Source organism: Lissotriton helveticus, chromosome 5_1 (genome assembly GCF_964261635.1).
Source record: "Lissotriton helveticus chromosome 5_1, aLisHel1.1, whole genome shotgun sequence".
Lineage (NCBI taxonomy): Eukaryota > Metazoa > Chordata > Amphibia > Caudata > Salamandridae > Lissotriton > Lissotriton helveticus.
Window position 1 is genome coordinate 435,099,296 of NC_136065.1, and position 24,529 is coordinate 435,123,824.

The following is a 24,529-nucleotide window of genomic DNA, read 5'->3' on the forward strand; positions in this document are numbered from 1 at the left end:
CACCCCCCCCCCCCCGCACACATACACACAAAAGAGAGCACTGAGGCCCCCCCAGCCCTTTGGAACCAACCTCAGGTTGTGTACAGAAGGGGTCCGCGTCAGCGGCCTCAGCCACCCAGACACTCGCCTACACACCACCTCCCCCCCACCCACCACCAACCAGTCATCATGCAATTTTAACACGCACACACATGCATACATACAGACGCATACACACACGTGCGCACACACGCGCACACATCCCCCTCACACCCCACTCACCAGGTTCTTCTTGCGTGTCCCTCGGCAGCCAGCGGGTCATTCCGGGTAACAGGCGGGGGCCGCGGGGCTCACCACGAGCACGGGAGCCCCGCTAGCTAACATGGAAATCATCCAGCGGCCACAGGAGCGCCTGCTTCCTGTTTTTGTCCGTCCCCGCCCCAACAAAGCTTGGCTGACTTCCTGTTGAAGCCGGGCTGCGGCGGTGAGTTTGCTTGTTTGTTTTGTTACTGTCACACCGAGTGTCAATTTCACTGTGTCCAGAGACTCGACTTTGATGAGCCCCCAAGCTCACGCTTACCAATTTAGCTGCTGAGTTGCTAGAAGGGTTATCACAGCTATTTGCAGGTGCCGCCCTCATAAAAGGTCACTTGGCAGGTGCCATTTTTTGCTAATAATAACCATAGTTCCACTTCTAGCTCTTTTACACTACATAGGTCAGACCACTTGGCAATTCGGTTTCCATTATAGCAACCCCCGGACATAACAAACCTGTAAGTGGAACAGAAAAAGCCTGTGGTTTTCTGCTCGGAAAAGGTCACTGCAGAAAGAATTAGCAAGCCCCATTTTTAAACCAATTTCCGTTAGTGAAGAGTCTGTCTGACACAATCACATAATCAGTCAGATTAATGAGCGGTTAAAAGCCCGGGCGAGCGAGGGGCGTGTTTATTGCCGAACCAAGATGCCTGAGCGCGCGCGCAGGTATATTTATTAGCCTAACGGAGACTCCTTGAAGTCGCACGTCATCATAACATCGACCGGATATGGCCGCATGGACGGACTAACAATTATGTCAATCAACTGGCTCCTTCTAAAGTTCTGGGGCCAGTCCCATGCTGGTTTATAACAATCTTGTTTTTAAAGCTGTGTTGTGCAAGACATATTCTGTGCCGCATCCTCGGCCTCCCAGTGTTAACAAACGCTAAGCCCTCACAATCAGCTGTCCACAGCTCATGACCACAAGATGGAGGGACTCATCTCCTGAATAACACAAACAAGCATTTGCAATGCAATAGGACTCGCCTTTACGCGAGTTTAAGCTATTGGCATTGTAAATGACAATGCCTTTTATTTATGTTATAAAAACCAAAACATAAATAAAAGGCATTGTCATTTACAATGCCAATAGCTCAAACTCTCACAACTGCGAGACCTATTGCATTGAAAATGCTTGTGTGTCTTTTGCTTTCTCGCCCTAAGTGCGCCAGGTATGCCCAGAAGTGGGTCCTGGGCTCACTGTGCCACTGGAATCAAGCTATCTTGGCTGAAGAGGGGTGAAACCCTCCCGAACCCGGTCCTAGGATGCTTGTTTCCGGTCCAGGGAGGACCTGGCTTGGCAGTTCGGGCTGGACTGTTCCCATGAGGCACAGGGTCAGACTGATTTGCATATGGCCATGTCTGAACTGGGGTGGTGGAGTGAGCTAAAGAATGGTGATGGATTAAACCCAGATCAGTTGACTGGGGGTGAGTGTTTGATTTGCTCAAACGCTCCGTCCATCATTCCCTTTGGTATCGCTTTGTTCGCCCTAAGTTGCACAGGCACTGATTTGCATATGGCCAGGTCTAAACTGGGGTGGCATGGTGAGTAAAAGAATGATGGATTTAACTAGGATCGCTTGACTGGGTTTAGATTTGTTCTATATTTCATCCATCAGGGTCAAGACCGATTTGCATATGGCCACTGGGGTGGCATGGTGAGCAAAAGAATGATGGATTTAACCCAGATCTCTTGACTGGGGGTGAATGTTTTGATGTGTTCTGCATTCCGTCCATCTGAAAGAGACACGTTAGTGATAGATTCCTTACCTTAGAATATCCCCAGGCGTCAGACTGGATCCGGAAAGTTTTGCTAGCAGTACCCCTGTGCGTCAGTAGGTGGCGTTGTGTGGCTCCGCGTCCGTCGCTGGCGTCGTATGCGTTGAGATGACGTCACAGAGACTACTTAGGCGCCACCCATACGCGCTGATGTCAGTTCTTTCTTTTTCCGCGCCAGTAAGCGCAGATCCAGTTAGAGCACATACCTCAGTCATTTTTTTACTATCTTTCTGAGACATTTGTCTCGTGTTGGTTTTCTCTGGTGCAAGTAGGGATGCCTAGTTTTAAGTCCTGCGGGGCCTGCCATCGCAGTATGTCGGTAGTGGACCCTCACGACGTCTGTCTCTACTGCCTGGAGCGTGACTATAACACCCGGTCCTGTCTGGACTGTAGGGCTATGGCCCGAAGGCCTTGAGGGAGCGGCGCCGGAAGTTGCTTGAAGTTTGGCACTCGTCCCCGTGCCGCTCGAGGTCCAGGGCTCGTTCCTGTGACCGCTCGCGGGGCCATCATCACCGCTTCTCGGGATCCAAGTCTTCACCCTCTGATTCGGGTAAGAGACGACGCACAAAGAAGTTGAAGAAGCATGTTCGCTCTCCGACATTCCCCCCGTCGGTCCTCGGATGCGGACGAGGGGGACAGAGGCTCCGCCTCTGTAGCTCCTTCGGAGCCTTGGAGTCCCGCAGCCTACCCGCCTTACCCGTGTCCGTTGGCGACTCCTGCACAGGTGCAAGAGTTTCTTGCTGCCATGGACTGCCTGTTTAGGTCTCGGGCTCCCGCCGGTGCGCCCTTTGGGCCCCGTTGTCCTGTGTCGGGATCCTGCAGGTCCGTCGACTCTTCCGGCGGATCCAGCCCCGGTGCCGCTAGCGGCTCCGGCCCCGGCGCCGCAGGATCCAGCGCCGCTGGCTCCAACCCAGCTCCAAGAGGCCCCATGCTGCCGGCTCCAGCCCCGGCGGCGCCCTCGGCACCGTCAGCGGCACCGCAGTGGATACCGCTGGTTCCACCTCTGCCCTGGTTCCCGGCTGGTTTTGTTCCCAGCACCGACTCGTTCCCGGCCGGCGCCGTTCCTGGCGCCATTTCTTCCATCCCGATCCCTGCCCCGCCGCCGAGACCTGTGCCGACTGTGCTGGCGGCGGAGGACGATTGGGAGGGGTTAGATGACCCTCTTGCTCGTCAGTGTGATTCCGAGCAGGACTGGGTGGACGATTTGGAGGAGGCCGGCGGCCTTGACGTCTACTCTGATCCGGGGTTTGCCTCTCCGCTGCCCACTGTGGAGGAAGGCGCCTCGTATACGGTGTTGCTCCTTCAGGCAGAGAAGGCCCTTAACCTTGATATCCCCATGGTGACCCTTCAGACTAATCTCCTACTGAGGTGCTCCAGTCGGCGTCCACCTCGTCGGAGCCACTGCTGCCCTTTAAAAATGCCCTCACTGAAGTCTTGTTGGGCACTTGGTTGCGGCCATCCAGAGGGGCTCCTGTGGATAAAAACGTTGCCAGGCGTCATCGCCCGGCGCCGGCTGACCCTACCTTTCTGACTACTCATCCCACACCAGAGAGTTTAGCCATTCAAGCCTCGACGTCCCAGAGTGCTTTTCCCAGGGCTCCGCCGGGTAAGTACTCTAAGAAGTTGGAACAGTTCGGTAAGCTTTTGTTCTCATCAGCCAGCTTAGGGCTGCGGTCGGTGAACACTGAATGCCTTTTGGGCCGCTATTCCCACGCGGTGTGGGATACCGTTGCTGAGGTGTTGCCTCAGTGCCCTGGGGAGGTCCAGACTGTGCTGTTTCAGGCTGTGGCTGAGGGTAAGGACACTGCTAGGTTCGCCATTCGTTGTGGCTTGGACACCGTGGACTCCCTCTCCACGATCATGGCGCTTTGTCGCCACGCCTGGTTGAGGTCCAACGGGTTCTCCCTGGACGTCCAGAACTCGCTCATGGACATGCCATTTGATGGCACTCGCCTCTTCGGTGATGAGGCCGACACTGCACTGGAGCATTTTCAGGACTCTCGAGCTACGGCCAAGTCCTTGGGCCTTTCCACCACGCGCCCGGCCACGTCTACTTTTTATTCCTTTCGTGGCCATGGCAGAGGCGCCCCTGCCCGTTCAGCCAAAAGCATGTGCAGATCCAACCTCAGCGCGCCCGTGGATGTGGAGGCCGCCGTGGTGGCTCAGGGGGCCGGCATGAGGATCTTTCCACCTCCACGACATCCACCTTGAAGCCTTCCTAGTCTGAGCTTCAGGTCACACACCACACCGGTGGGTGGCATGATTCTACATCACCTTCCCCACTGGCGTTCTGTCACCTCCGACAAGTGGGTGCTGCAACTCGTCCGGAGGGGTTACTCCCTCCCCTTCGAGTCTGCCCCCCAGCCTTGCCACCTCAGTTCCACTGCATATCTGGGGATCACTTTGCGCTTCTCCAACAAAAAGTCATGACCCTTTTGGCCAAGGGGGCCAGCGAGCGCATTCCTGGGCCAGAAGTAGGACGTGGTTGCTATTCCCACTACTTTCCGGTCCCCAAGAAGGACAAAGGGGGCTTGCGCCCCATCTTGGCCCTCAGGAACGTCAATCGCTTCCTCTGGAACGAGAAGTTCAAGATGTTGGCTGCCCTCGACCCAGGAGACTGGATGGTAGCGTTGGACTTGCACGACGCATGTTTTCACATCCCCGTCCTGCTGGCCCACCGGCGTTACCTGCCGTTCACAGTAGGCCAGGAGCATTTTCTGTTTGCCGTGCTCCCCTTCGGCCTTACCATCGCCCCTCTGGTGTTCACGAAAGTGATGGCTGTGGTAGCAGCTCACCTGCCCAGGTCAGGGGTGTCAGTCTTCCCCTACCTTGACTACTGGTTGTTGAAGGTGGGCTCGCCCCAAGCTGTCGTCAGGAAAGAAGGACTTGTCCTCAGAACCACCTTGTCCGGATGAACAGAAAGGAAAGGAGGTTTAAAAGAAAGAGCCTGGAGCTCACTCACTCTTCTGGCAGAGGTGATAGCTACCAGGAAAGTAGTCTTTAGCGTGAGAAGACGTAAAGGACAGTTATGAAGGGGCTGAAAGGGAGCGCACATCAGGTAGATCAAGACAAGATTTAAGTCCCATTGAGGCATTATGAACGGCACAGGAGGAAATGTGTGTGTAATGCCTTTCAGGAGACGGTTAACAACCGGGGACTTAAAAAGAGAAGGCTGATCTGGAAGCCGTAGAAAGGCGGAAATGGCTGAAAGATAACACTTGATAGTGCCCAGAGCAGAACCCTACTGGGCTAAAGAAAGAAGGAACAAAAGAACCTCGGAAAGAGGGGCAGAAAGTGGATCCACAGCCCTCGCTGTGCACCATGCCACAAACTTGTTCCACGTGCAGGCGTATACCGTTTTTGTGGAGGGACGCCTGGCTGCCAGAATGACATTGATAAAAACAAAGAGGAGCCCCTTTTAAGCCAAAGGAATAGGGCACTAAACAGTAGAGAAAAAACGGAATCCTTTGGTCTCAATGCAACTAAATTATGATATCCAATCAATAAGCATTTTCCATACCACCTAATACCTATTCACTCATCCATCATATACACATACAACGGGATTATACCATGTAATTCCCACAAAGAGTCATAAAGCATAGAGATACCAAAAATATAAATTGATTTATTGAAAAAGATTTTTTCTTTTTAGATAAAGATGGTATTAAAAAGAGGGGGGTAACACAGACCCTGTATTTTATAAGCATAATACGTAATATTGTAGAATTAACAATATCTAAAAAATTAAATAGACAATCACATATTAAAATACAATTCATTAAAAAAACACAATAGAACAAACTTCAAGAGAGTACATAGCACAGACAAACTCAATTTGTCATTAGTTTGCTGCACATCTGTTTTCCACCAATAATTTGGGCATGGATCCTGGTATGAGCTACTCATTGACCCACGCCTTTTGTACAATTGTGTATTATGAAGAGCTTTGACACGTTTCAATGGTAATTATTGTTAAACCATCTTTCTCAAGACCAGACAATGTTTACTCTCTTTGTTTTAAGCAATGTTTGTCCTTTTTTTAATAAATCACTTTTACCACCACCTCCAATGGGCCGTGGTAGCCGTTTCAGTACTACTAAGAAAATATAGAGTACTATAGTATCTTTCCTATATGGAGTATTGTTAGATACTACAAAAGGATCTGAATTAAGAGGTTTTTTCCCCCCACGGGCTATATTCATGCCATGTACTAGTTGATGAATCATTTAAAAACTTCTCATAGAATCTCGAGCTGCTCGAGGACGGTGAATACAGGAAACGCTGGGCTCCATTTCATAGATCCTAATGTTTAAAAGGGACTTACTGAGGACGACTTAATTGAAACAAGTCGCCCGTTAACAGCAGCAATTCACCCCGCATTGAGGAAAAAAGTTCTCCGAACCTAATCAATACATAAAGAAAATGGTTTGAGGCGGAGCACGTATAAGGTGTATCCGAGATTCTATGAGAAGCTCTTCACAATACACAATCTGTACAAAATGTGTGGGTCAATGAGTAGCTGATACCAGGATCCATGCCCAAATTATTGGTGGAAAACAGATGTGTAGCAAACTAATGACAAATTGAGTTTGTCTGTGCTATGTACTCTCTTTAAGTTTGTTCTATTGTGTTTTTTTATGAATTGTATTTTAATATGTGATTGTCTATTTCATTTTTTTAGATAATTGTTAATTCTACAATATTATGTATTATGTACTGTGCTTATAAAATACAGGGTCTGTGTTACCCCCCTCTTTTTAATACTATCTTAACCTAAAAAGAAAAAATCTTTTTCAATAAATCGATTTATATTTTTGGTATCTCTATGGTTTGACTCTTTGTGGGAATTACATGGTATAATTCCCGTTGTATGTGTATATGATGGATGAGTGAATATGTATTAGGTGGTATGGAAAATGCTTATTGGTTGAATATCATAATTTAGTTGCATTGAGACCAAAGGATTCCGTTTTTTCTCTACTGTTTAGTGCCCTATTCCTTTGGCTTAAAAGGGGCTCCTCTTTGTTTTTATCAATGTCATTCTGGCAGCCAGGCGTCCCTCCACAAAAACGGTATACGCCTGCACGTGGAACAAGTTTGTGGCATGGTGCACAGCGAGGGCTGTGGATCCACTTTCTGCCCCTTTTTCCGAGGTTCTTTTGTTCCTTCTTTCTTTAGCCCAGTAGGGCTCTGCTCTGGCCACTATCAAGGGTTATCTTTCAGCCATTTCCGCCTTTCTACGGCTTCCAGATCAGCCTTCTCTTTTTAAGTCCCCGGTTGTTAACCGTTTCCTGAAAGGCATTACACACACATTTCCTCCTGTGCCGTTCATAATGCCTCAATGGGACTTAAATCTTGTCTTGATCTACCTGATGTGCGCTCCCTTTCAGCCCCTTCATAACTGTCCTTTACGTCTTCTCACGCTAAAGACTACTTTCCTGGTAGCTATCACCTCTGCCAGAAGAGTGAGTGAGCTCCAGGCTCTTTCTTTTAAACCTCCTTTCCTTTCTGTTCATCCGGACAAGGTGGTTCTGAGGACACGTCCTTCTTTCCTGCCAGAGGTTGTCACGCCCTTCACATCAGGCAGACCATCACATTGCCCACCTTCTTTCCGCCTTCTTCCAAAGAGGAAGAGAGGCTCCACCGTCTGGACCCGAAATGTGCGCTCTCCTTCTACCTGAGCTGCACACACAGTTCCGGGTGGATGACCAGCTCTTTGTTGGCTACGTGGGCGCCAAGAAAGGTCGGGCTATGCACAAACGGACCATCTCTCGGTGGGTCGTTCTCTGCATTAAGGCTTGTTACTTGTTGGCTAAGAAGGAGCCTCCTGAGGGGCTGCGTGCCCATTCCACCAGTGCAAAGGCAGCCACTACTTCCTTGGGACGCGGCGTTCCCTTGCAGGACATTTGTCAGGCAGCTACGTGGGTCTCGCTGCACACGTTTACTAAGCATTACTGCATTGACAGTCAAGTCCGGAGAGACTGCTTCTTTGGCCGTTCTGTTCTCCGCGACTTTCTGGTGTAATCTTATTCGCAGACCCACCACCGGGGTTGGTATTGCTGGGGTATCTATTCTAAGGTAAGGAATCTATCACTAACGTATCTCTTTAAGATGCACAAGTTACTACTTGTGTAACTATATATCTGTAAGAGATATTAGTTAGTGATGGATTCCTTACCGCCCCCCAATCCTCCCCGTTCTGCGAACTGATTACTAGGGACATCCCTTTCCGGGCCCTAGTTTCATGGCACCAGTAGTCTGTTTCTTGTATGGCTCTGCATTCCTGGTGCGGAAAGTCGTGTACAGAACTGACGTCAGCGCACATGGGTGGCACCTAAGTAGTCTCTGTGACGTCATCTCGGCGCATATGACACCAGCGACGGACGGGGAGCTGCACGACACCACCTACTGATGCGCAGGGTACTGCTAGAAAAACTTTCTGGATCCAGTCTGACGCCTGGGGATATTCTAAGATAAGGAATCTATCACTAACTAATGTCTCTTACAGAGATATTGTTACACAAGTAGTAACTTGTGCATCAATTGTGTCCTTTTCAAACACTAAAATAAGCGTTTACTAGATCATCAGCTAAAATTAGATCAAAGAAGGGGGAAAGTTAGTAAAGTATCCATTCTAAAGAGAAACGTTTCTTATGAAAATTGTTTAATAATGGTGGGAAAGCCATCATAATGCAAAAATAGCTTATGCTGAAGGGTCCACCCAGTGTAAGAAAAAAAATCTCTTTACCCATGTCCTACATCTCGAACAAAATGTAACAATAGGCATTCTATAATCATCCTTTGATTCTCTCTACTTGTGTTTTGAGAACTATTGTGTCATCATTCATTGGATGTCCCCTCAGTTCAGGCTCCATCCATTGTGTACCATCAACATTTAAAGTGAATGAAGGTTTCCTCTGACGTCTGTTTTGTTGGACTTTGGATTTGTAAGATGCAGAGTAGCCTTGAGGAGGGGTTAGCGTCAGCTTTGTTAATATTTGCATTTTTTTCTAGCTCTCTATGAACTACCCTAGGGTTGGCTGAGGGCTCTTTGGAAGGAAATGAGTGATAAGGTAGATGATGAGTTGAGCCCTGGTGGTAGAGACCAAGTCTGGAACTCAACTGTTTAGGTGGATGAAAAGCTGCTGTACCCAGTCATGGCAAGGGCAAAGCAAAGGCAATTTACCCCACTCCATTGTTTCCTTTCGATTTTCTATGCCCAAAGGAGAAGCCTATGTACAGCCCTCTATTAAGAAGGGTACCAAGTTAGAGCCAGAAGAAAGAAGTGGACGATAGCCGTGTCTTTACCCTCCCATTGGAGGGTGGTGGACAGCATCCACTTCTCCCTAGCTAGGAGAGCAGTCGGTCATCACAGCACTCTATACTAAATCTTCCTCCACCCTCAAACACGCAGGAGAGAGTTTTGGACGCCACTGTACTCGCCACCTACCAAGGGAGAGCTTTGACAGCCTTCTCACTGCCCCTCTGGGGTGGGTAGCAGACTTCATGATAGTCACCCACACCTGGAAGGGAATAATGGAAGCCATTATCCCCTTACCACATGGCTGAGGGAGTAAGTACATCAGATGAATCTTCCAACAGCGAGGGGAAGAGCGCTTTCGACCCTCTCTCACAAAAGAGATCAACAACGTGTGGGCTCTCCTCCAGCCAGGGAATGGAAGTGGTAGCCACCCCACTACCCTCTTTTCTCCCAAGAGAGAGTATCTGCATACGTCATCCACTCTTCCCCCTCTCCGAGGAGAAACAGGGATGCACACTGACTTTTAGTCCGAGAGAGAGAGAGAGAGAGCAGTTAATATGAGCCACTCACTCCCACCTACCCAGAACAGGTTCAAGGATGCCATCCCTCTCTCTCTCTCTCTCCCCCTCTCTCTCTCTCCCTCTCCGTCTCCCTCTCCCCTCTCTCCCTCTCCCTCTCTCTCTCTCTTTCTCTCTCTCTCTCTTTCTCTCTGTCTCTCTCTCTCTCTCTCTCTCTCATCAACCCAAACTAGTCCAGCACCAACCTCCCCTCCAAGGAGTAAACAGTGGACGCTACCTAATATTCACCATCAGTGTCCACAACCATTCATAAGGTTTTATATACACAATCTACTAAACTTGTGAATGTAAAAGTTAAATGTTGCTGCGCTCTGTATTTACTGATCTAGTGTGTATAACCTGGCACTGTGCCACCTTGTAACTTCCAAAAGCAAGACCGTTAACGTAAAGAGAAATGTCAGGGAGCGTGCCGTGTCCTGCAGTGTTTTTTGAAATCTTACCTCCCCGATGCCAGCCTGTTCCAAGAGTGACCGCATAAAGGAGGGCCTTGTTCTGGCCTAGCAGACTGGGTGTGGGCATAACCCTGGGGTGGCAGGAAACTGCATGAACAACCGATTCCCTCCCACTGGAAACCTGGAAAGCAAGTAACGGGTGCCCACGGGGGCAACTTTGAAGGAAACACCTTTTATTTAGCTTTAGTTCGTACTTCTTCATTTCAACCCATGTTGACATATAATTTAGCACCAAGTGTGTAACTTACCGTGCACCGCTGTGCGAACAAACCTGGCTTACTTGCAGGTCGGATTGGAAAGGCGGCCACTCGGGCATCTGAGTTGCAGCTGCGGGCAGCTATTTTGGCCAGCACGGCGGCCGATTTGGGCTGTGTCTATACCGTTCACATGACGCCAGCGGCCCAGTGGGGGCGTGAACGGCCTTGTGGAGGCAGATGGGCCACTATTACCTCCCTTTTACCCGCAGGGCGGAGGTGTCTCTCTCTGGGCGGCCCTTTAATGTATGCAGGCCAGGGGGTCTGAGCAGCCGTGGCCTCACTTATATTCAAGATGTGGTGTCACCATTGTGAACTCAACTTTACACAAAGAGTCCTGGCACATTTGCATTTTTTTTATCTCAGTAAAGTTGAGAAAACATGCATCTTTTAGCGCCCTACCCCCTTCTTTTCATAATGCTTAAGAAGTGTCTTGCGAAAAGGCGCAATCCGCAAATATGGGCTACATTTTTTTAGGGCGCCCGGGCCTATTTTTCATCCCATCCAACCCTGCTTACGTGTGAGATCTCTGCTTTGGGTAGTGCTTGTTGCAGCTTCCTCGTGTAACCTGCTCGATCGTGTGTGTTGCTTGTCTGGCATCCCTTATATATAGTTTGCTGCTGGGTGAGTTGAAGGAGTTCTGCTGGCGTTGCGTTTTCTTAGGTAGAGCTCCTGCCTTCCGTCTTTTGTGCGCACAACTCACACAGTAAGCAATCAGAGAGATAGCAGATCGGTTTCTCTTCTTAAAACGATGGCCTTGTTTGCTGTATTGTGAAAGAGGGGCTCTATAATAATCTACAACATTAGAAAGGACAGATACAAGTCCGTCGGTCTTGCGAAGTCTCAGATCAGGAAAGCAGGTCTGGTTCTCGAAACCAGGGCTGGCTCAACGGTGGTGCAACCGGTGCCACCGCACCGGGTGCTGACTTCAGGGGGTGTGGTTACTGCTTTTCCAGGAGATATCCTTTTGTTACTTGCAGTTTAGAAGTGTAAATCCTAATACAGAACAGTGAATTATTAACTGTCATCAAAGAACTGCATGCACTCAACAAAGTATAGATTAGAGCATAGACTAATGTTGCAAAACGGGTTCGTTTGGGTAGAAATCGATTCTTATTATTAAATAGAACCCCCGACTATGGTGGTCCCTTTTCAATTCTGAGTTTGTGCTTCTCCAGACCAAGCACTCTTAAACTATACTGCCTACCAGTATGGATGCCATGTCACTCCTACACCTTGTAGTCCTCTGGCTTATGTAACATTTCCTATACTTTGATTTACACACGTGTGATTGTCTCAGTGTAATGTGTGTGTAATGCAAAGTGCTCTGACACCCTACACTGGTATGAGTGGAGCTATATAAATAAATGCATCTGAAAGTGAGTGTTTATGGAGACTTGAGGGGCACTGTTAGAACACGGTGGTGAGGGAATCCGTGGTGGAAGTGGTCACCACCTCGACCATGGATGGGGGAGACCTACAAACATTGTCATACCGGGCGCTACCAGCGCTAAAGCCAGCACCGGAAAGCAATTTCAAAGAATTATATTTTAGGCCACAATTAAAATAAAATTGAACATCTGTAGTTTTGCATGGATAAAATAACAATATGATTGGAAAATAAATGGGTACTGGTTGCCTTTTGTGATAGAGTTGCTGTAGATTTGAGGTCCTGTGTTTTTTGAATATCCACCATCAAGTGATTTTGATGCTGTGTTGACATGTCCTGGTTGGCCACCAGTGTGTCTTCAGGTCAAAGTTTAACATTCCACCCATGTGTGGAATGCTCTTCTGGGAAGCACGTCAATCAGCAGAGGTATGATGTGCGTTTCATACCAGCAGTCCATCGTGTTACCATGACCAGGTGTAACCCATGTGTCATTTGTTCGTATACATTGAGTGAAGGGCTTTCTGGCGGCTTATCCTCCACACAAGAATTCATACCAATTGCAGCCTACTCCTGTCAGACCTTGTGTTAACACCGGCATTCGAACAAGATTCTTCTTTTTGCAGTATTCTTGCTTTTCAAACTTTTTAGGTTTTACTTTTAAACGGTGGTCAAAGGTATAAACGTACATCTTTGAACTCTTATCTTCAGCCTTTGTGAAGTTCATCATCATCATCATCATCTTTATTTCGATACATCTGTATCATAAAAGGTACATACAAAGGTATATTTCATAGAAAATTTCATAATATTACAACTTTATGTGTAGATACAGTTCAAGGAATGAGTGATTGATGGCAGGGAGTTGTCAATCATATTGTTAAAAGACCATAAATAACTTAAAAAGGCACATATACAAAGATAAAATCATTTGAGTTTACAATCGATTTCCCACAAAACTGCCCCAAGCTACACGTTAACCATTAACATTCAACTATATTTCCTGAATAGTTCATGTGTCTGAATATCAGTTCTCTAATTAATACTAACATTTCTCACCAGCTTTTAGCCTAAGGAAGTTCACTGCCAGCAGAAACCTACTAATACCAAAGACAATAATCTGGCCAGTATCTGTTTTTAAAATCCTTTTTGCCTCTCTGTACGATCTCACACCTATGTTTATACACAGTGGTTTTATCCATCTTATTCTTGGGATCGTATAAGCCGGGCAAAAAAAAAAGAGCATGTGCAATATCTTCCCTGACTTCCCCTCATTACTATCATTGGTCCACCTTGCCACACATGATTTTATCATTAATATTCCATATCTATACTTCAAGTATAGTGTTTTTGGCAATGGTGGATTTACCTCATTTAAAAAGAGTTCAAAACAAGCGCTTTCCTTAAACAAGAGGAATTCACTAGTCAGCGATCCATTTACTCTATCATTTAGTCTATTATAATCCATAAAGGCCCAAAAGGATACTTTTAAAATCTTCCTTGAGTTTGAGGTCAATATAAATGGATTATTCCAGAAGTGTGCTAAACCAATCTTCTTTAACCATGTACTGACGTGATTGAACCATATAATATGATTATTAACATCTAGATCCTTTATCTCTATTAGAGCCGCCCTGTAATCCAGCAACTCAGGTGTTGTCCAGATCCTGACCCAAAACATCAAAGGTCTAATAATTGCATAGTAATCGGTTCGCTACATGTAAAGATGTTGTCACTGCCCTATTAGCATCTGTTTTCCTTTCTTTACTCCATTTTAAACTTCAGTGGTTTGAAAACATGGTTACAGTAATTTAAAATGGCTTCAAACACTGAGTAGAAAAATAAAATTGATAGAGAAGCGTAGGAGTAAGTTAGTAAATGTGCAGAACAGATGAACCTTGGAAATCCTTGAACATCCTTGAACACTGATGGGTCCTGATGATTCGTGGCCATGGTTGGATGTGGTGATCTATAAACGTGAATGGTAGCTGATGGTCCCTGACCACTAATGGATCCTAGGATCCTGAACCCCGGATGGGCCACACTGACCTGGACTGGATGGATCCAGGTGATCCATGACTGCTAATGGACTTTAATGATCAGTGGTCGCCTTCTGCTGTTCTAAAGCTGTAAAAAGTTGATTTTATTGCTTGGTTTTTAAAATGTGTTTAATTATCTCATAGATGATCGGAGTAAGAAATTGTTGAGTGGGCACCCTGACATTTTGGAGGACCAGTCTTCAGCTTCCAATTATCTGGACAAGTAAGTACATGTCGACAGGGTTTGTAATATAGTTATTCCGAGAGGGCCAGTAACATGGCACACTTCCCAGTGGAAAAACTCAGCACTAATGTACACAATCATACAACAAGCATTGGTAAATGCATTAGGTTTTGCCTACGTGGTTAATATTTTTTTGGGTAAGTTTTAAGCTGGTGAGCCGTTGTGCAATAGAAGTTAAAGAAACTCCGTAAAAGTATTAGGACTTTTTTTTTTTTAGAAAGGCAATATATTGTGCAGTATCGGGTGGTTATATAAAGCGGTCCTCTACATTTGGGTGATGTTGTGAAAGCCAGAGTGTCAATCTTTTTGGTGAAAAATGCCTCCTCTCACCGCTAGTGCACACATTGCCCTTAAAACTTACCAAAAAAAAAAATATATATATATAATATAGATTTCGCCTATGTGACTAATAATAAGCTGTTTTTTGTTATAAGTTGTAGCTTGGTGAGCAATTGTGCAATATAAGTTACTTGACTCCGTTTAAGTGTTATGACCTGTGCAGCCGCACCTGGCGCTTACTTTGGTGCTGTAAAGTCTTGTTTGGAAATAACTAAGTTTAAAAGCATGTGAACTTCCTTGCGCATCCAGCAGTTTTCAGGGAAGAATAAAAGGTCACGATAACTCTGGTGATTAATGTTCCTACTGGTGAGAGGTCCAAATTGTGTCTAATGGCAGTTTTCACTTTCACTCTTCCTAAAGTAGTGCAGAGGGTTAATGTGCATTCTGCAAAGAAAGTGTACCAGGCAGATTATATAACTGTATGCGAGTGAACTATGAGTTGCGCCATAAGGAAATGAAATGTAAGTGTGGGGGGGGGGGGGGGCGCTATGGAAGGATTAGGTGCACTGTTTGCCAGTGGCAGTGAGGGCATTCGTGGAGAAGCTGGGGGGTGGGCTGGGGAACCAGGTTCGAGTCCCAGCAGCATTTCAACATCTTGCAATCCTGGGCACATCAATTTATCTTCGTGTGCTTAACAACAATGAATGTGTGCTTGTGGAATATAATAATTATTGGTGGTGCTCATGTAGAGCGCTCTAATACCTTTGGTTCGAGTTTGCGCCATATTAAAACTGCAAAAAGCAGTCTCGGTTCCAGCCAAACACGATTGTTTCTGTGTAGAAATCGAAAAACACTTTAAACAAAATGGCACTCCAAACTGTATTTTATTGTCGAAGACAAAGAAAATACGAGTTAGCTCATTCAAAACATGGGCAATGCAGTGGAACAAGTGATGATTGCCTCCAGTTTTGGTGCGTGCACAGGGCGCGGGGGAAAATGGCTTCGAGTCGTTTTAATGGGAGAGTAGCACCGCTCTTAAACCCACATTCTGCTACACTTCCTTTGACGTTTTTTTCCTCTAAGCGCGGGCTAGGAAGGTGACTCGCATATTTATTTGCGGAACAATGGGTGGATGATGCTAGAGTTCACGCTAAAAGAGCTCGGACCCAATATTGCGGTTGGCACGTGCCTCCCAAGTGACTACACCCAAGAGCCACTAGTTGAGCGAAATTGATTTGGGCTTTGATAGAGGGGTGTCTATCCAGGTTCTACTAACAAGGGTAATAATTCCCAAAGTCCGATCTACGTTTTTAAAGGATGATGTGCTGTTTTTATTGTTATTCCAAAAGTGCAGCTAGAAAAAGAACAGCCGACATGTGTTTTGCGGCAGGGCAAGGGCTTTTATCAAGGCAAAACGTCTTGTTTGTGATCATGCAATTGTCGGGGTCTTTATCCAAAAGTAGTCTCTGCGGTCCCGGAAGCACTGTTTTTACTGTACATTGAACTCTGGGAATTATTACCGTTGTTACTACTACCTGGATAGATTAGGCACAAGCCTCTCTCAAAGCCCAGAACAATTTCACTCGCACATTTAGTTTGGCATCCAGCGTTCTAGTAAACAAGTGCCCAGAGGCGACTCAGAACTGCGCCGTATGAGAAGAGCTGTCGAAGTCCGATACCACATGTGTAACTTGTGTACTGTCAGAGTTCTTGCTGTGCATTCTGGGGCTTGTAGTTCTGTTTGTCATTTTGTTTTCAAAACGTTCTTTATCAAAACCTAACAAAACACCAGGTCTGGCTGAGTTACTTTTTTCTCCCTCACGCCTAAGCGCCCCTAGACTGGTGATTAACGCACGACAGTAAAATGCTTCCCACATAATCCTCATTGCTAGTAGGAGGCCTCAGTGCGATTAGGGCACCGCAGCCAAGCATTGCCTCAAGATGTACCCTTTTTCTCCACCAATAGTGCGCTTTCAGCTCCTCACAGTGAGGCATGACAAATACAGTAACAGTTCCATGGGAATTCAAAACCAGGGTCCCTCTATTATACATATACTGTTTCCTGTGTTGACTTTCACGCTGTATGGCGGTTTTGTGCCGCTAGTGTTGCAGATTAAAACACATTTCAATGTAACAGCATGCGCGACTTTCTACGGGGAAAGTTCCTGGTTTGTCGGTTCTGGTGAGTTTCTAATTTGCAACGGGGTAAATCCCGTAGTAGTAGAAATATGGCGTTTGAACTGTTAACTTGACGTTGAAACTGGCCTGCGCCGCCCGCATTAAATGTCCGCGATGTTAAACATAAGCCCGCCCGGTATTGACCCCATCCACCCGACACCCCGCGGCCCCTTCACCATCACCCGAAATGGTCAATGATGAGGGTCCGATGGCCCTGCTCCCGCTCCCTGGAAGGCTCTTCAGGAGTAATTGCTCTTCGTCAGAGCTGTAAATCGGCCAATTCCTGCTCCCTGGGGTGCGATGTCAGGTGCTCAGGGGAGGGCGCCTCCCGCCCCCTCAGTCTTTCACCTGTGACTGATATAAGGAGCGAACAGGTGGCACAGCACACAGGAAGGCCCGCACTGCACCTTTAAAGCTGTTTACGGGCTGAGGCCCACACTTGGGGTAAGCTAGAACGCGCACTGCCTTGTGCTGCTGGGGATGGGGGCGCCCAGGTTTATACAACTGAACGATAACCATGTCTTTTCCTCCCCACTGCAGCTTGTGCATCTTCTGTGGACAGAGGGACGAGTCTTTCACGGAAGAAGGCCTGGATCTGCATTACTGGAAGCACTGCCCCATGCTGAAAAGATGCGAGCTCTGCAAGCAGGTAATGGCGCCCCTTTGCAAATGTGCTGTTTATTTATTTATGGTACTCTAACATTTTAAAGCGCTTCGCTTACTTACCCCTGTGTTTAAAAAAATTGTCATTCCAAGATATCTTTAAAGCCCATATTTCAGCTCGAGTGTGTCCCTAATATTCATTCCCTCTGCAGTAAACTAAGTTGTGTTTCATATTGTTTTAAATAGTTTTGAAAAGTGTACTTTGGCCTCCTGTGACCGCCGCCCACCCAGAGAAGGTATTTAATCGGTTGAGTTCTTTCTGGTTGACAAGGGGTCGCAAGTTACCACCATTTCATCCATTCGTGTAAATCCAACTGCTGAACTTTGCGTTCACTCCTTGACTTCTAGCCCAGCCATTATCGTGTTAAAATCACCTCATGTATCCGGATGCAAAAGAGTAACCCGGTATTAGACCGGGGTTTCATGATGTAAATGCACTGCTATAGAGGGAGCTCTGGGGCGATTGTACTCCTTTGAAGCGGGCCAACGGGACGGATTGCAACCACTATAAGAGCTTCTCATTGTTTGCTGGTATAAATTGGCATGTTAATGAACGTTTCGTATGTGTTGTGCATCACTTGCCCGAGCGCAGTGTTATATATCGCTGTAGGTGTCCAAGGGCGTGGTGACCGCCAGGTGCTGTTTGACAGAAAAGGGTTATTGTTATTCGTTCTCAGGCGCTCATGAAAACTCTATATTTTACTCTTTTTGTTACTAATGGGAGAACTCGGACTACACTATATCTTCAAAGAAGTTTAGTTTACGGCTTACGTTTTACTCAATTTGAGATGATGCTATAGTTCAGTTACTTTCTGCTCCATGAATTACCGTCGGACGGATTATCATTAGATATCGTATACTGTTACTTACTCCAGTATCTACTACTATCCATTGTGACCAACTGCAGTCTGAGTAGTGTTGGGACGGGGGGGGGGGCGGGCGCATTGGGCCAAGGAGGCGCTGGCTGCCTCGAGCTCCGATTAGCGGGTGTGCCGTGTGAGAAATCTTGCGCATGCGCACGGCTTAGAAAAGATAAGCGTACTGAATTGTACGGACCGTGAGTGGGGCTATGGGGAAACGGGATAAAAGCTGTTCACAAAGTGCACATATCCCAGTGTTTCGTCAAATTAAACATAAATAAACATCAACGTTTTAGCAGTTGAATCGTTTGTAAGATTTAAGGAAAAACAATTGAAAGGAATGTTGCTAACTGCAGTTTCCCATTTCGAGTTTATTCCCACGGCCGTTCAAAAATTCGTAACTGGTGTAAACGGCTCGGTGGGATTAACATTTCTGGGATTCCTCTAAGCTGCAAATCATAGAACTCTTAGTTTAGCGACTTTGGAAAGATGAAAGTTGACTCTGCCGTCCGGTTCACTGTCGGGCTCTGGGAAAGGGGGGGTGCTGAGAACCATCACCGAGTGATAATATTTAAAATTACGCAAGTCAGTTCGGTAAACGTATAGCGGCTACATATAATATTATTTTAAATTCCGAAAGTCAGCTACATACCTGGACGGTTGTTTGTTTGTTACATGGGTAAAACGTAAATGAATGCTTGAAACGCACATGGAGGGGTCTGCAGTCCGCTGCCCCGCGTGAGTCCACTTTCCATAGAGTGCGACTGACCCACAGATGTGCCAGATGAAGGGTGGAGCTATCAGGGCCACGGGTCTGCCAGCACAGGCCGAGTGGTAGTATATACCTCCTACACAAACCTCAAACCAGCAGAACGGTCCCTTGCAAAACGTATATTAAATGATATGTATTAAAAAAGATGGTGGTGCGAATCAATACACTAGGTGAAGCCATTCCCACACATTATCGCTTGTGTGCTGCATACTTTTATCAGTAAAACTGTATGTCTGTGGAAATGTAATGGTAATTTCAATTGAAAACGTGTTGTCTGTATTGGCAGTGCGCTACCACACCATGTGTACTCCGCTTTACCCCACTCCACACCACACTCTACCACTCCGTCACTGCATTCTACTTTGCACCACCCCTCTCTACGCCACTACATGCCTCTCCTCGGAGCATTACTCTGCTTTATGTCAATGTACTCTACCCCACTTAGCACCACTGCACTCATCACCACTGCACTCATCACCACTCCAGTCTAGTCCACTCCACTCTGAACCACTCCACTTTAGGCAACTCCACCCTACTCTGCACCACTCTACTCTAGTCCATACTACTCTGCAACACTGCGCTCTATGCCGTTGCACTGTACTCTCTACCACTCCACTCTATGCTAGTCCACTCTAATTGACTCTGCACCACTCTTCTCCACGCCACTCTGCACCAATGCTTTGCCATTTTACTCTACTCTACACCACTGCATTCTAGGCCACTCTAGCTTACTCTGCACCACTCTAATCTACTTCACTCCTTTCTATGATGCTGCAACACTCCATTCCACTCTGTGCTACTCCATGTCATTCTCCTCTATGCCACAAATAATTAGCCATGCTGAATGGCAGCCAAACTGGTGTACAACATGGCTAAAACATTTTGGCAAAGTCAATAGTTCTTGCATAGGTGAGACCTATTGGCTTTGCCAATACTTGTTTCTCTGTACACTTGGTAGATGCAAACTGACATGGGAGGTTACTTGTTTTCTTTCCTTTGACCTCAGCTCGATGCTGAATTAATCACTTCTTGGTATACAACTATGTCTGTTCAAGACGTCTGTGCCATTTCCCTGTAAGCCTGGCTATTTATACATGTTTCATACTCTAATACTAATTATCTCCTGTTTCCCATGGCAGGTAGTGGAGATCGCGAGCCTTACTGACCATTTATTGACCGAGTGCGATGGCAAAGATGGATTTGGGAAGTGCCCTCGTTGCACGGAGGCTGTCGCAAAGGAGGAGTTGTCTGAGCACATCAAGGCAAAAACCTGCAACCGTAAGCTCTTATCCTTGTCGTGTGAACTAGTTCTAACTGTGTGCAGAGCTGCAAATCCTAAAACAAACATTATCCCTTTGGTGCTGTCCTGCCTGGCATCACATATGCACATGGGAAGGTTTGCATTAATGCATATCTGAAGCAAGTCCACTCTCCATAGAGTGCGCCTGACCCATAAATGTGCTAGATGAAGTATGGAGCTATCAGGGCCACCTCTCTGCGAGCAGCGATTGAGTGGTAGTATATACCTCCTACATATGTTTTAATGTTTCAAAAAAGTCATTCCAACATCTTTCACTGCTTCCCAACATTCACCACCACATGACTGCCTTTCAAAGCATCACACCTCACCTACACTCATCAGAAACCTACACCATGCAGTTAAAAATCACACCAATGCCATTGCACACTACAGTATTTACCACTACACCACCGCAAAACTCCATCACATCAGTACATTTATACAACACTTTTGCACGCCTCGGCATATTCATGTATTTCACACAGTCCACCCAGCACAACTTTTATTTATTACCTCCGCCCCCTATAAAGCACCACACATGGGAGGGCTTTTGGCTCGATCGATCCAACCAGTAATCAGTCGAAGCAGGTAGAGTCATGTAATTACCTAGCTTTCAGTATCCCACATCGGTGAGAGTACATTAAGAAAGAAAAACACGGACATGCTCACCATATAACTGTGACAAAGCCAATAGCGCTATAAGCATCTCTTGTCCCTATAGATTCACGTGGGTTGGGTAATCCAAATGCATCATCCTTATGCAGTGGGCTAGGTTCCCTGGTCAAAGCGTTTCCTCTTGTCCAGGTCGGCTCCTGCTAAGTGTTATTTCACTGATTTTTCGCAATCTATTGGTCTGTAACTTCTTCCTACTGCTCAAATGTATACATTTCTGTACTCTTGATTTATGATAATTTGACTGCACAATTAAAGCAAGTGCTGCTGGTCTTAAGGAGTTGCAGGGGAAAGCGTACTGCCGTATTTGCTGCACAATCCATTGAGTTTGTACTGTATTGGTCAAACCTTGTGCTCAGCATTCAGTTGTTTTTACTTTCTGTAAAACTGGAATGTATAGCACCATATAGGGCGTATAATCCGTAACAAACTTGCATTTCGATGGCCCAAGTGAATAAACTGTATTTGCCTCAGTGTTCAGTGAGTCACTTCATCCATAGTTAGATCATGCATCTTTTGTGAGCAGTGGACAGTCAGGTTGTTCAGCCAAGAGGTCTCTGCCCATCCCAGCTCAGAGCTGGCACTGGTTCACGCACCTCCTGCACACTGGCAGTCTTCCTTGGACCACTTGCTGCCTCTGCGTGGATCTGTAACAATTTCCTCACATAAGCAACCAAGGTTCTCTGCTGTAATGGAACATCAGACTGCACTGCACACTTTGTAGGAAACCCATTTCTGAACAAACATTTAGGGGAGAAAGGGTACTTTTCTTTTTCTTTGTTTGACAATTCTTTATATAACACAGGCTTTGGTAGAGTAGATCTAGACAGAAAGGGAGTTTTAATGTGTTATGTACAACTGTTAATAAATGGATTTGAGGAGGTAGAGCACCATGTGTGTTTGTCGTCCTTTATTAAAATGTGCAATTGAGATTGTTTAAACTGAATTCTTTAAAATATTTGCATCTGCAGTCAGTAAGAGTTAACCGAAATGGGCCTGAAGTTTGTTTCCCAATATTGCGTTTTGTTTTTATTCTAGCCGCCAAACCTGAAAATATTGGAAACCGGTGTCCTTTGTGCCATGAGAATTTCACTCCGGGAGAAGAGGTAAGTGGGAATTTCACAAGTTTGGTTCATTCTCATCGTTGTCATCAGCAGGTTGCTGGAAGAAACCTGTGCTATCTGTTTGTTGGCACTGTTCTAAAGTATGCGAGGTATAGCTATTTCCCATCACAAAATTTTATATAGGCGTCCATCTGATCTCCTATCGTCAGACCAGAATCACTTTACCCTCTCTGCCTCCTGTGTTTCATGTCAACCTCCCAGGCCGCCAATCAAGGAATTTTCAGCTTATGTTGAAATAATTGCTTGCACACATTGCCTTTACCTGTCTCTCGGCTTCTCTCTTCTCTGTATTAACCTCCAAATTGTGGGAACATAGTTTTTTGCCACACTTTAGTGGCCTTTTTACACACACCCGCCCTAGTGGCCTTTTCCCACCCGTCCAGGTGGCCTTTAAGTGGCCTTTTCCCACCCCCGTCCAGTGGCCTTTTACATTTTTCACACCCACCCACCTGAGTTGCCTTGTCTCACGCACCCACTTGAGTGGCATTGACCAACCTGCCCTATTGACCTTTGATGTGGCCTTTAGCCACCCACCCGCCCTGAGTGCTCTTTTCACACACACACCCACCCAAATGGCCTTTTCCCACCCACCCAAGTGGCCTTTTCAAAGCCACCTGCCCCGAGTGGCCTTTAGACCCAAACCCCCTACTGGCATTTTAGTGGCCATCTTCCACCCACCGCCCACGTGGCCTTTTTTCACCCACCTGCCAGAGTGGCCTTTTCCCATCCAACCGACCGAGTGGCCTTTTCACACCCAGCACCCCAAGTGGCCTTTTCACACCCACCCGCCTGAGTGTCCTTTTTCCCAGTCACTTGCCCGAGTGGCCTTTTCCCACCCGCCCAAGTGGCCTTTAAAGGGCCTTTTCCCACCCACCCCCCAAGTGGCCTTTTCCAACCCACCTGCCTGAGTGGCCTTTTCACACCCACCCGGGTGGCCTTTTACATTTTTCACACCCACCCGCCTGAGTTGCCTTGACCCCCATGCACCCACTCGAGTTGCCTTGTCCCACCCACCCGTGTGGCCCACCTGCCCGAGTGGCCTTGTCCCACCCACCCGTGTGGCCCACCTGCCCAAGTGGCCTTGACCCATCTGCCATAGTGGTGTTTGATGTGGCCTTTGAGTGGCCTTTTCCCAGCCACCCGCCCAATTGGCCTTTTCCCAGCTGCCCGCCCAAGTGGTCTTTTCCCAGCTGCCCGCCCGAGTGGTCTTTTCCCTTATTCAAACCCACCCGCCCGAGTGACCTTTTTCACATACACCAGCCCGCCCGAGTGGCCTTTTTCCTTCCCACCTGCCAGAGTGGCCGTTTTCCCACCCACACGCACAAGTCGCCTTTATCCCACCTACCTGTCCGAGTGCCCTTTTTCCCCACTGCCCGCCAGAGTGGCCATTTTCCCTTTCCACACCCACCCTAAGTGGCATTTTCCCTTTTGAAGGGTGGCATTTTCCCAGCCACCCGCTCGATTGGCCTTTTCCCATTTCACACCCACCCACCTAAGTGGCCTTTTCCCTTTTAAAGGGTGGCCTTTTTAGTGGCCGTTTTCACACCCACCTGCCTGAGTGGCCTTTTTACCCGATTGGCCTATTCCCTCCCTCCCACCCGAGTGGCCTATTCCCGCCTTTTACATTTTTCACTCCCACCGCCTGAGTTGCCTTGTCACATGCACCCACTCGAGTGGCCTTGTCCCACCCACCCCCGTGGCCCACCTGCCCGAGTGGTCTTGCCCCTCTGCCTTAGTGGCCTTCGATGTGGCCCTTGAGTGGCCTTTTCCCACTCACCTCCCGAGTGACCCTTAGAGAGTGGCCTTTTCCCACCCACCTGCCCGAGTGGCCTTTTCCCTTATTCACAGCCACCCTCCCGAGCGGCCTTTTTTCTTTTTCACAGACACCCGCCCATCCGCCAGAGTGGCCTTTTTCCTTCCTGCCCGCCGAAGTGGCTGTTTCCCTGTTTTCCCATTCGCCTGCCAGAGTGGCATATTTCCCACCCACCCGGGGGCCCGTTTTCTCACCCACCCGAGTGCCCATTTTCTCACCCACCTGCCGTAGTGGCCTTTGATGTGGCCTTTTCCCAGCCACCCGCCTGAGTGGCATTTTCCCAGCGACCCGCCAGAGCAGCCTTTCCCCTTTTTCACACCCACCAGCCTGAGCGGCCGTTTCCCTTTTTTCACACCCACCCGACCAAGGGGCTATTCCCTTTTTCACAGCCACCCACCGGAGCGCCCATTTCCTGTTTTCCCACCTGCCTGCGAGTGGCCTACTCCCCATACACCTGAGTGGCCCTTTTCTTAAACGGTGGCCCGTTGCCCGCCCAAGTGGTCTTTTCCCAGCTGCCCGCCCGAGTGGTCTTTTCCCTTATTCAAACCCACCCGCCCGAGTGACCTTTTTCACATAC

The 24,529-nt window shown here is 47.4% G+C and overlaps 1 protein-coding gene and 2 non-coding genes across 4 annotated transcripts in view; all 3 read left to right on the plus strand.

Moving 5' to 3' along the window:
* Positions 1 to 24,529, plus strand: part of CEP104 (centrosomal protein 104) — a 577,612-nt gene that overhangs the window by 488,281 nt on the left and 64,802 nt on the right. For both annotated transcript variants that reach the window (XM_078642632.1, XM_078642633.1), the window contains exons 17-20: positions 14,192 to 14,270; positions 17,289 to 17,397; positions 20,183 to 20,321; positions 22,054 to 22,121. In XM_078642632.1, the coding sequence (XP_078498758.1) occupies positions 14,192 to 14,270; positions 17,289 to 17,397; positions 20,183 to 20,321; positions 22,054 to 22,121 (395 nt within the window). The remainder of the gene's footprint in view (positions 1 to 14,191; positions 14,271 to 17,288; positions 17,398 to 20,182; positions 20,322 to 22,053; positions 22,122 to 24,529) is intronic.
* LOC144756998 (small nucleolar RNA U109) lies at positions 18,975 to 19,127 on the plus strand. The gene has a single exon (XR_013595466.1). It is a non-coding gene; the product is annotated as a small nucleolar RNA U109 (small nucleolar RNA).
* Positions 20,450 to 20,580, plus strand: LOC144756999 (small nucleolar RNA U109). Its single transcript, XR_013595467.1, has one exon. It is a non-coding gene; the product is annotated as a small nucleolar RNA U109 (small nucleolar RNA).